We start from the raw sequence: 12,892 nt of genomic DNA on the forward strand, positions 1-12,892 counted from the left end.
TCGAATCTTTAGAGACGAGCGGAGAGATACTCGGCTAAGGCACTACTCGCTCGAGTAATGTGCCTTAGCGAGTATACTCGCTCATCTCTAATACAAACCAAACATTGATTTGTAATACCGGCACAAGCATGGGATAACTCTGCCCCCGTTTAATGGTAGGACAGATGGGATTTTTAATGAGTCATTAAATAATTAACGGATTAGTCCTACCCCCTATAAAAGGCTAGTTGGTACATGTTATTATAAAGTAAGAAAAAAGGGTGGGCGGCTTGTGCTGCTGTTGGGACTAATGGTCCCTTCACACCGTCCTGTGTAAACTGAACCCCGTGCAGCTTAGTGCAAACAGTCGTTCACTTTTGGAACAACTATCAGCTTACTGTGAATGCAGGTGGGCAGGGGGAGAGCGCTCCGCAGCCCACTCCGCCTATATTCAGTCAGCGCTGTGACTGGAACTATGTTTTGGCCAATATATGCCGGTGGGTCCCATAGACTCCTATGAGAGCAGGGAAAGAGAAGGGAGGGGGAGGCATTTTTGCAGTGTCCAACGCTGTGAAAAGCTTGCAGGTGCCTCTATATAAGCACTGGAAGGCATCCCGAGGATTTTGGCAGAGCGAGGGTTTTCTGTGGTGCGGCGTATTTTTTCGCTAAAAACGACGCTCGCGGTCGTGTGAATAGACGAGAAAACGCTGACCATGATCGTGAAAAAAAGACCATTCAGGCGCTTATACGGAGCGGGCGTAAAAACGCCGTATATGCGCTCGTCCGAAAGAGCATAAAACAAGATGAACCTAGGCAGGTGGGCCACAGGTCAGAAAAACAAAAAGTATAACGCCCCAAAGGGCATACACCACCATTGTCACAGAGGGCGGTGCCTTTACACGGAATGATTATTCTGCTGGATCATTTGAATGATAATAGTTCAGTGTGAATATGGCCAACGCAGAATGATAATTCGTTCGCTTAGCGCTTATTTCATGCAGGTGTTGTTGGCTCGTTCGCTAATCGTTCGGTTTAAACACCGATCGTTCAGTCGTTCTCATTCACTGCTACAGCGAACCGAACGACTGAGCGATTCCATAAAAATATAAATAAATAAATAATTCTTGTGTTTAAACTGACTGCCCGAGTGATCGAGCTAACTAGAACATCGTCTGCGCGTGCGACCGATTATCGCTAACTGAAAAAAGTAATTTTATATGGGGGGCAGGGTAGGACTAATTAATTAAAAATTCCATAATTCTAATTAACCAAATAACATTCCACGTGTCCTACCAGGACATAGGGGCAGAATTACCCCATCATTGAGCTGCTGGTAGGATGTGAGGGAACAACCTTTTGCACATAAGTCAATGCAAGTGATATATATATATATTTTGCTTACAGAAGCTACACTCTTCAAGGGAACTTTATAGTTCCTACCCTTCATGTAAACTGTGACGGAATGCCATGGGCGTCACCCATAGTGGTTAATGAAAAGAGATGGAAAGAACCGTCCACCTGAAAGAAGCAGAAAATAGAATGCAGATCTGTCCACATGTGTGCGTGTTCAGCCATCCAATGACTCCATTTATTTTGCGCTGGTGTCATGTCCAACTCTTTTTCTCTTCCCCGGACTATATCTAGTCCCACAGTACAATTCAGGCCAAGTCAACGAATCCATCCCCAAAAGGGACAGACGCAAATGGAATAAGTGGAGTTCTTTGCTCAGCCATGGCCTTAATCCTCTCAATCCCCAAAACACACCAACAAATCAGATAAGTCCTAGAAAAAGTCCTTTAGATTGGTCTCCCAGGCTGAATATTGCGCAGTTGTGATGTTGAAATAATTAGCACCTTTTTTTCTAACAAGTAAAACATTCTGCAAAAAAATAAGCAAAACAAACAAAAAAAAAAAAACAACATCTATTACAGAAATGTTCAAGTTCACTTTTATGAGTGGGCGGGGTTCCGTATTTTGGGCACTTCCTGACAGTTAAAAAATAAAAAAAAATACGTAGTAAAAAGAAATCTTTAAAAAAAAAAAAAAAGGCAGGAAACAAATAAAACAAAAAATTCCAAAATGGACACGTAAATGGTTGCTGGTTCTGGTTCCGCTCATATAGAGGATCTGTGGAAGTGTGTGTCCCTGATTCACAGATCGTGTAAGGCAGCAGTCCGCAGGAAGAGGTCCGAGATAGTGTTATAATTCCGTTTTCGCTTTCAGAGAGTCTATAGGCGGGCCGAGTACTCCTTTAGGGACGTCCGCGTCTGGGGCTGTGGGCGCCTCTGGTGGGGTGTCGGCACTTTGTACAGTCTTATCTCTTTCTGGAGCCTGTGTATCCGTTTTTCTCTCGGATTCCTCGTCGGGGAACAGAGTGGTATCTTCTGGACTGAACAGCATCTTTATCAGGTCATCTGCTTGAATTCGCTCCTATAAAGAGTCCAACTGGTGAAATCACCCAGATATGGCTTGTTGGTTCACAATAAGCATCAGCCATCTCAAACCTTCTGATAATGGATAAGCCTCAAACCTTCTGATCATGCCACAAGCAGACCCAACTTCTTTAAGACATTAAACATGTTGTAGCAGGATCACAAGTTATCCACTAGCCACAAGATAGGGAATGACATGCTGATTGGTGGGTGTTGAGGGTCTCCCCGCTGATCTTAAGAATGGGGTTCCCATGTTCCCCTCTGCCTGTCACTACTTCCCCCACAGTGATGTCCGAAGGAATGGAGTGCCGGCCGAGCATGCACAGTCTATTCATTTCAATGTAGCTGATGGAAATATCGCACCTGAGTGCTTGCCGCTTGGCTATCTCCGGCAGTCCCACTGAAACCAAATGGAACGGCAACTCCTCACTGTGTGGGATGCAGTAAGCCTACAGTAAGGAGTACGTCTCAGCAGCAAGAACCCCACCAATCAGCAAGTTATCACAGACAGCCGTCACCCACCTTATAAAGAGCGGGATCACCTTGCGATCCCGCTCCATATAAACCCCGCACACCCAGGACACAAGTGTACTACCGGCGGTGTTAAGGGCACGTTCAGACTAGTGGATTTCGGTGTTTATATTCTGCAGAAGAATACTCTGCACCACAATCCACCACGTGTGATCGCACCCTTTGTTATTCCATTAGGATGGCCCCTGTCCATTAGGCCTATAGAGGCACACAGGGGTTTCCCCGTTTAGGACTCAGTAGCCAAAGTGCAGAACTACGACAAGCAACGTCTCCCACCTTGGAGAACATTGTGCAACTATGTATTAAATGGTTGCCCGCTTCTTCGAAAGGGTACGGTGTAACACCCTATCTTTCCATTGGTGGATGCTGCAGGAGACATGTGCAGACATCCATCCATAGAAGCCACTGGGGATATCAGTGGCTGGACAGTCCATCCGCTGCTCACCATTGGTCCTCATTAATTAGGTGTTGTCCATAGGAACTGGAAGGCTGGATTTACACATCATATAACTCTCTCCTGACCACTCTACATATACCTGGACGCTTGGCCGAGAGTGCACATTCTCCTGAATGGGGAGTAAGCCGCTGCCAGATTTCCTTGGCGACGGCTTATCTCCCGGAGAACAAAAGGATTGGCCAAGGTGAAATGCAACAGCCAGATCCTTATCTCCACTGACATCTGTATGGATACCACCCAACTCTCTCCATTAGATGGTGTCACTGAAATCAGGAGGCTCAGCCAATATTCATCTGGAGTGTATGAGTGGCATAAGATGACCATAAATGGATTAATTAAGTGGTCAGTAAATAAAAGGAAAGTAAGCAGGGGGGGGGGGTTGTAATCTGAATTGTTCAACTAGGCCCTTTGGTAGATAGTGTCTTTCAGTCAAAGGGCTCATGTGGATTCACACAGAGGTACAAATCAATGGTGGTGCTGATAGCACACAGAAGTATAATCCTCAATGGTGCCCGTGTCTCACCCCTGCACCAGAAAATGGGCACTTTAGGCAACGCTCTTTACACCACGTTACTTACTCTCTCATTGTGCCTGGGATCCAGGGTAAACCACAGCGCCACCGCGCATCTCTGGCCTTTTGTTACAGCTTTCACGCCATGAGGATTTTCGGACCCGGATGAGAAGCCCACCATCCGCCCACACTGCGGCTTTACCTCAGCCTACAGACACCAGGGTAACAATAGTATTAGTTACAATCTGGCACCAACATTTGTCCGCACTGCAGAATAACATTTTACTACGTGTCTATTATCTTCCTTTCAGCAAATAATTAAATTCCTAATGAATTCAGACTTTGCAAAAATCAATACTTTCTACAAGAATCCGGTCAGCCAAGTGACAAAAGGTCTCACTGCATATTTACATCCAAGAATAATTGGTGCCCGTCAGTACCGTCACGCATGCAGCAGGCAATACTTACAGTAACTGTTTTTGCATCCAACTCTGTGAAATAGAAATGTCCTCCTTCAAAGTCTCCATTTAAATACAATATGGCACTGGAACAAAATGAAATATCAAAAGAGGGAGGTCAATAATTCATCTTAATTACCGCTAACCATAGCGACACCATAATCACAGAGCAGCGGCTCTGCATCTCTATGAGGCCTGGGCAACTCTGACAGCTCCATGACTGTTAAAATAGCTGTTGTAGCAGAGATACTTCAAAAATAAATTGCTAAAGTGCAAGAACAACAGACGTTCCTTTGCTTTGACACAGAGCGATGGTAGCGCATTAGTTGTTTGCTGACATATCATTCGTAGGAGGGATCTACATGGAAATATGTTTGCAAGTCCTTTAAGTACAAACGGCTGCGACTTTACATCAGACAACTTTTGATCAACCAGCAACTTTTTTTAATGCGAGCTGAAATGAAACGGTTGGCGAGTAGTTAGCAAATTATTTTTCGTCACTCCGTTTGTGGCAGTGTCTACACAGAATGACTATAGTTTGTGCTTTCAAGCGATTATTTGTTCAGTCACACTGGGTTAAAGTACCTTTACTGTGGCATAATCCATTAAGGACCAAGTGCCAGATATATACGACAATTGGTCCTAGGATTTAATCCCGGCCAATAGTAAAAATACAGCTCGAGATTAAAGCTCCTGTGATCTAGCAGGAGCAGGTTGGGTGCTCAACTGTCAGAGACAGCCGAGGACCCGGAGGATAAGGGAGAAGCGGTTTTTAATCACTTCGGCCTTCTCTTTTACAGGCTACTTAGTACTCAGTGATCGCCATGTAGAGAATGCAGGAAGCGGCAGTGCGGTCTCCTGCACAGGACCTAGTGATCACATGATCGCATTTCAGAACTGCAGGGTCTTGGCAGACCCCTGAACAACTCTGACAGCGACTGTCACACTAGAGGGGTGTATTTCCTGTAGCTGGGGCTCCTATGAACGCTGCAGATACAGTCGAAAATTGGGAAATAGGAAAAAAAAAATACAGTGTGAATGTTCCCAGAGGTTTTATATTTAATGTCATGGGGGACGTAGATGGTGAAAAGAAAAATTCACAAAAATACAGTAAAATAAATAAATTACATAATATTAAACATGTGTATGAAAAATAGAAAACGACCCACCGCCCGCGCCGAACTAAACCACTGCCATGACTGCCCTTAAGTCCTCATACCCATGACGGACTCTGCCAGCGGAATATCGCAGCAGAGTCCGACACAGCGCCCAACAAAGACCCCATATTCACCTCTCGGATACGCCGCACGAATCCCGCCTCACAAGCCGGCGAGCATGTGCAGTACAGCACATGACACGCTGGCAGTGGGGGATGACGCGGCCAGCGGTGATGCATAATCATGCGATACTTTTGCTGTGCTCACACCGGAAGTATTGCATGACGGACGGCTTCCACTGACTACAATGGAAGCGAAGTCTGACACAGCTCCCCCCAAAGACCCCATATTCACCTCTCGGATCTGCCGCACGAATCCCGTCTCATGAGCCCGCGAGCATGCGCAATACAGCGCATGACGCGCCGGCAGTCGGCGATGATGCAGCCAGCGGTAACGCGTAATCATGCGATACTTCTGCTGTGCTCACACCGGAAGTATCGCATGACGGACGGCTTCCACTGACTACAATGGAAGCCGGCCGCGTGTTTTTCCATGGCAATTAGAGCATGCCGCAGTTTCTTTCACGTTGCGGAATTCCGCAGCATGAACTTTGAGCTATTAGGTTTAATAGAACCTAATTGCTGCGGGATAACGCCATGGATTTCCGGATTTATGCGGATTTAGTGCTTTTCATACGGGTGAAAGCACTAAAAAAAACACTCTGATCTGCAAGGGGTTAATTTCTTATAACATGGACTATCTTGAGAGCCAGAAGCATAGATAAGACTGCAGAGAACTTTAGCTTCAATTCTCTGAGTTAGGCCGCCTGCGGGATTTCCGCCACTGAAAGTTTGCATAGGAGTGCATTACAATACGCACTCCTATGCAGACGGCCGCGGTTTGGACGCGCGAAATCTCACGCGGCAAACAAACCGCGGCATGTCCTATTTTTGTGCGGGGCCCGCACTCACCCGGCCGCCGGCTCCGGTCTGCGCATGCGCCGGCTGCGCGGCAGCCGGCACATGAAAGAGCCGGGGCCGCCAGGCGTGGGTGAGTACGCGCTCGTCCCTGCAGGCTCTCGGGTCGGGTCCCGCGGCGAGAATTCTCGCTGCTGGATCCGACCCGCTTGTCTGCAGGCGGCCTTACTGATTTTTTTTTACAAACAAACTTTTGGCATGTCAGAAGTTTTGATCAGTAGGGTGCAGGTGCTGAGACCCTCACTGATCGCTGAACTGAAGGGGGCGGCAGTGCTCACCCAAGTCCCGTCTCCACTGCCTGTTCGACTCCTCTCAGCAGCTGAAGACAGGCACACAGAGGTCTATAGACGCCCATACGTTTGTCTTCAGCTGCTGAGAGGAGTCGACCGGCAACGATGACAGCCAATAGGGCACAGCGCTTGGAGGAGCACGCGGACCTCCACGGATCAAAATTTTTGACATGCCCCTCCAACATGTCAAAAGTTTTTAAAATGTGACCCGTTCTACTTTTTTCTTTAAGATTGACTGAGTCACCTCGTTTCACATTAAATTTTCCGTTTGCCTGCAATGGCTCCAGTTACTTTCGGAGACCAATGTCAATGATTGAGCTGACGCTTTACTGACACGGGAGGCCGCCCACCTGACAAGTAACTAGTATTTAGCCGCAAAACAAACAGGAGCGAATGTGGTTAAACGGTGGTGGTGGGGGGGTGGGGGGGGGGGGGGGCGGAAGAAAAAAAACAAAGCGTCTGAGATCTCCGAGGAGCAGCTGGGAAGGCCTGCAGCCAGTCCCACTTGTGAGAAGACGTGATAAGTCTCCTCTAGCTCCTCCGCTGGGTCGCTGCACGTCGATTCAGCCCCAGGGAAATCTTTTTTTTTTTTCACATCGTCTTGCGAATACAACATATCCTTCTGCTGTCCCCTATATTATCCTCTCCACAGACATGTAACTACTTGCATACAGGCCTAAAACCGAGAAGTAGGAGACCGGAATCAGAGACACCCGGCATTCAGAGAAACGGTGGATATAGTATAACTAAGTCTCCACTACCGCCACTCTCACGCAACCTCAATGCTATCAGGAAGAAAGTGGCGAGCGACTTGGGCGTCTATGCAGGATAAATAGATTTACTGGATTATCAGATGCCAGATTAAAAGGATTATACATTGCTTTGGGGCATGAAGCGTTAATGAAAACATACACAATATATGCGGGTGACCTGACATGCTCCGTACATTTATTTCAATGTCAGACCGAGGCATGGAGTACTTAGTGGTGTTCCCGTCTAGCACTGCGGTCCTGGCTTCAAATCCAACCAAGGACAACATCTGCATTAATTAGCACGCTTTCCTCCATGTTTGGTGAAATTCCTGTGTTCTCCCATTTCCCCCCATGTGCGAAAAACGTACCATCAGAAAATTAGATTATCATCCCACTGAGGACAAGAGATTGGATCTAAATATGTTAAAACAATAAAAGCAGGGATACTTACCTGTCCTTTTCCCGGTGATCTTGTGCTGCAGCCCCTCGGTCCTCCTGGTCCTTGTTTAGGAACCGTTGTGGTCGTCAGGTGCCATTCTCCTGGTATCACGGCTCCCAGCATGCAGCACCTCTGATTGGCTGCAGCAGTCAGATGGAAGCTGTTAAAGACCGGGAGGACCAGGACCGTGGGAGCTGCAGCGCTGGCTTGCTGGGAGAGAAGACAGGTAAGTACCCCTGATTTTATCATTTTAGCAAGTCTGGATCCATTTTTTAAAATTGGCCTTGAATCTTGGACAACCCCTTTAAATATTGTCAATCTATATACCACCATGTAATATGTCAGCTCTGTGTAATCTATGGGACTGAACAAAAGTGGAAGGAGAATTACCTGTAATCACGGAATGTATATGCGGGATGTTCCTTGATACACATCAGAGCTTCCGCATTCAGGATGCAGTTATCTACGTGTACCGGGTGGCTTAGATCTTTCCGCTCCGCTTGTTTTTCTGTAATGTATAGCGATTACCATCAGTCATCATTAATACATTTTCACAGTAAGCCAACCTTCACTTCAACCATTTGTTCCCATGTAAAGCCAGCGTTGTAGTTCCTGTGATCCTTCCGCTCTTGCTTTAAGAAGGCTATCACCTGACCTCTGCATCCAATCAGAGGCCGCAGTGGTCAGGCGCCATTCTCCTGGTATCACCACTCAGTTGCTGGGAGCCTTGATGCTAGGAGAGCAGCACTGAGCATTGCGGCCTCTGACTGGTTGCAGTGGTCAGGTGGTAGCCGTTGACAAACAAAATCCAGAAGGACTGTGGGAACTGCAGTGCTGGATCAATGGGGAACGAGTACGGCTATTTTTAATTGTTTTTTTTTTACACATTTGCAGTCCTTTAAAAATGTGCACACACGGACAACCACTTTAATGCTGCACAATATCATGGCACTAAAGGGGTTATACCAGCAAAATATTGGTGACATCATTATTGCGGCAGGAAGCTAGGGTGTATGTACCATAGAGACAGACCATGCAACTGCTATGGGGCCCATGGAGAGAGGGGGACCAGCAATGTTTGGATCTATACCCTTGTCTACTGGTTGGCTGAAACCAACACAGGACTCCCCTCTCCAGAAGAACTTCAATTCTCGAAAACCACGGAGATTGGAAAAGGTCTTAAGGGACATGGAAAGTGAGTGACGAGGAAAGCAAACACCCGACTGTTCTGTCCTGGGGGCCAAAGTCCAGCACCATAATAAGGGTCTCCCTCTATTCTATGTACACCACTTGTAGGGTATAGAATACTGGAGAACCAGGCACTGCTGAAACGAAACAGGAGCACCGGGTGATAGGGCGAGTTAAGTATGGCTTGTTTTATACTTTTTCCGCCAGATTGAGCAGATTTCCAAAAAATGAGTTTTGTGCATATAAATACCTTTAGGTACCAATGGACCAGTTCTTGAATGCTCCATCAGTACCAAACCAATGGGACTGGACTGGCGGTTAATGGATGCATTTCCAGAACGTACAATAAAAATCACAGACGGACCGCCACTTAACCCTTTCCAATCCACTGTCTGACCTCTGAAGACATCATGATTTAGGGCTATACAGCTCCGATGTTAGAAGACGTCCGTCAGGGTTCTCTTACTGTATATTGCCAGCCTCTCTGCTGTCGGAGCCTATCCAACGTGTCGCCTCATGCAGTACTGGCTTTAGCCAGCATATAGGGCTGTTGTATAATGGCAGAAAAAGAGTAAGCCTCCTGGGAAAACCAGGATATAAATTGGATTGGAAAGGGTTAAAACCTAACCTTTATTAATAATTAAAATATTATCTATTCATAAAGCTCAACAATACCAGAATAGAAGTATAGGCAGACAGAAAAAGGAGGGGAGGGGGGGGGGGGTGCAATAGTATTGATCATAAAGTTACCCTATTCAGACCCTGCTGGAATAGCCGCCCTGGTAAGGACGATTCCATCAGGAACCGCCTAATTTAGACATAGAGAATATTAAGGCAACTTATAATATCCACAAATGATGAAAAGGTAAATCTCAACCCGATACATATATAAGCATATTAGCAAGTCACATGAGGTTCAAAATGATAATAGAACACAATGGCGCACTATAATCGCCACTGGTGCATCAGAAATACAAACACTTCTTACCGCAGAGTACATCCCAGGTGACAAGTATATTAATCTCCAAATCTCTTCCAACACATTTCCCTAGATCATTCCATGACCATAGTTTATTAGGAAGTATATAGTAATCAATCACTAACTCACTAACAAGGATAGTAATACCCAAGATACTATACGAGAATTATCATTAGCTCATGATGAAAAAGATATAGTTACATGTCCTTTACACCCAAGTTGGTAACCTCTCTGCGGCGATTCCGAGATAGAATTCTATGTGGATCCATTCTGATTTTAAAGGGGTACTCATTGAAAGAAATGGAGAGCAGTGCGCCTGCCTGACCTGTGCTTCCTGCACAGCCCAACCTGCGCTCTCTTCATTCATTCGTTCTCGTGACCATTGGTGGTACCAGTGGTCGGTCCCCCACCGGTCAGCTAGTTATTCCCTATCCTATGCTTACTCACTAACAAATATTCTCCCCCAGACCAAGCATTCTCATTTTATATACCATCCTTTTATGCGGCACAGTATCAAATGCTTTCGAAAAGTCCAGATACACAAGATCCAATGACTCTCCCTGGTCCAGTCTAGACCTTACCTTCTCGTAGAAGCTGATCAGATTGGTTGGACAGGAATGATCCCTCATAAACCTATGCTGATACAGGATTATACAGCTATTTTCCTTGAGGTCCTCCAGGATAGCATCTCTTAGAAACCCTTTGAACATTCTACCCACAATGGAAGTAAGACTAACTGGCCTGTAGTGCCCAGTTTTTGACCCTTTTTTGGAATATTGGATATGCACCTATCCAGTGGAACAGACCCCGTCACTATAGAGTCCTTGTGAATCAAGAGTGTGTCTTATTAAATTACTTTCTTCCCTTAGAACCCAAGAGTATATGCCAATGGGACCCAGAGATTTGTCTACTTTAATCTTTTTAAGGTAGCGCTGCACTTCCTCCTGGGTTAGACTGGTGACATTTAACCCCTTGAGTGGCACGCCCGGAAATTTTTCGGAGGAGCTCCACTGCTCATAGAGACATAGCCCGGAAGATTTCCGGGCTATGTATCACTATGGGAGCTGCAGAGCACAATGCCACAAGCTGTGGCAGTGTGCTCTGCCTGCACAGACCCACATAGAGCAGTGCAGGACTTTGAAAAACCAGCAGAAGATATTGCCGATATGCCGGCAATCTCCTGCTTTGTTTACAGGTTGCCATAGAGACCATCGGCTTGTCAGAAGCAAGCCGATGGTCTCTGTGGCAGGGAGAGCTTGGTGCTTGGCTGTCAGAGGACAGCTAGGTACTAGCTCTTACAGCAGAGATCAGAGAAAACCTCCGATCTCTGCTGTGTTAACCATTTACATGCTGCAGTCTATGTGACTGCAGCATGTAAAGGGCTGTCACCATCGGACCCCTGGAATGTGATCAGGGGTCCTGATGGGTCCCTGTGGAAGTCCCCTAAAGGGACAAAAAAAAAAGTAAAAAAAATTAAAAAATAAAAAAAATAATTAAAAAAATTATAAAAACACTTGTCTCCCTTTACTTGGTAAAAAACCAAAAATCAAATCACACATGTGGTATCCGTGTGCGTCGTAATGACCCAGAGAAGGAAGTTAATGCATTATTTAACCCCTTAATGACATGGCCCCTTTTTTTCTTTTTTCCCCATTTCTTTTTTTCCTCCCCCGTTTAAAAAAATCACAACTTGTCCCACAAAAAACAAGCCCTTATATGGCCATGTCAATGGAAAAAGGAAAAAGTTATGGCTCTTGAGACGCAACTGCAAAATTAGTTGAAATTTAATGATTAGACCATTTTAAAAAACCTGCCCTGGTGGGCACGACAGGGTGGTAGGAAACCCGCCACTCAAGGGGTTAATGGAAAGTTTACTTTTTAACTCTGCATTTCACCTGGCATTTCACACTGGTGATAAAAAATATATATTTAATAGACATTATAAAGGGCCACAACGTCCACCTACCTCGAAGAGGTGAGCCAATCTCAGGTTTTGCCCCCCGAAAAGGGGCTATGTTAGCCACCCATATTGCACGATCACATATTCAGGATACCGCCCAGTACACCTTATTATGGACATGCCCCTTCTAAATAGAGCACCGCGATTTTCGAGTACTTCACTACTCGGGTGAAAAGTACTCGGGGGCGCTGTGGGTGAGCGGGGGGTTGCAGAGGGGAGTGGGGGGGGGGGAGGGAGAGAGAGAGGGCTCCCCCCTGTTCCGCGCTGCTACCTCCGCTCCACCACGCCACGCCCCGCCTCCTGGCGACCCCCGAATCTTTTCACCCGAGTAGTGAAGTACTCGAAAATCGCGGTGCTCGATCGCGAAATCAGCCTTACCGAGTACGTTCGCTCATCTCTAATAGTTATTAATAAAGGTTAGGTTTTAAATGGCGGTCCATCTGTGATTTTGATGATTGTTTTTTGGACTTCTGTGGTGGTCACACTGCGATCTGCTGGACATACAATAATCAGACAACATGCAAGTCCCATGAATACCCGACTATCAGAATGTGACAGCACTGACCCAAACCAAAGTTCGTTAATTACAATACATAACTAATTCTGAAGTGACCTCACCTTCGATGGCTGTACGACAGACCAGGTGAGAATAGGAGAAGTACAGTGGAGAATCCAAGCGGAAGTAGGACTCTACCACGCGCCTCACTTTCTCTGTGACGTTGTAGTAGAGGTGAGCGCTCTTCAGCGGGACTTTTCCTTCTTGCCCCAACTAAATGCAAGTC

The 12,892-nt window shown here is 46.2% G+C and overlaps 1 protein-coding gene across 1 annotated transcript in view; it reads right to left on the reverse strand.

Annotated features, from left to right (window-relative positions):
• Positions 1-54: 54 nt before the first annotated feature.
• Positions 55-12,892, reverse strand: part of P3H1 (prolyl 3-hydroxylase 1) — a 38,477-nt gene continuing 25,639 nt past the window's right edge. The window contains exons 11-15 of the mRNA XM_066606740.1: positions 12,729-12,879; positions 8,374-8,491; positions 4,379-4,454; positions 3,978-4,118; positions 55-2,409 (exon numbers count right to left, since the gene is read on the reverse strand). Coding sequence (XP_066462837.1) covers positions 2,179-2,409; positions 3,978-4,118; positions 4,379-4,454; positions 8,374-8,491; positions 12,729-12,879 — 717 coding nt within the window. The 3' untranslated portion in view covers positions 55-2,178. The remainder of the gene's footprint in view (positions 2,410-3,977; positions 4,119-4,378; positions 4,455-8,373; positions 8,492-12,728; positions 12,880-12,892) is intronic.

Source organism: Eleutherodactylus coqui, chromosome 6 (genome assembly GCF_035609145.1).
Source record: "Eleutherodactylus coqui strain aEleCoq1 chromosome 6, aEleCoq1.hap1, whole genome shotgun sequence".
Classification (NCBI taxonomy): Eukaryota; Metazoa; Chordata; class Amphibia; order Anura; family Eleutherodactylidae; genus Eleutherodactylus; species Eleutherodactylus coqui.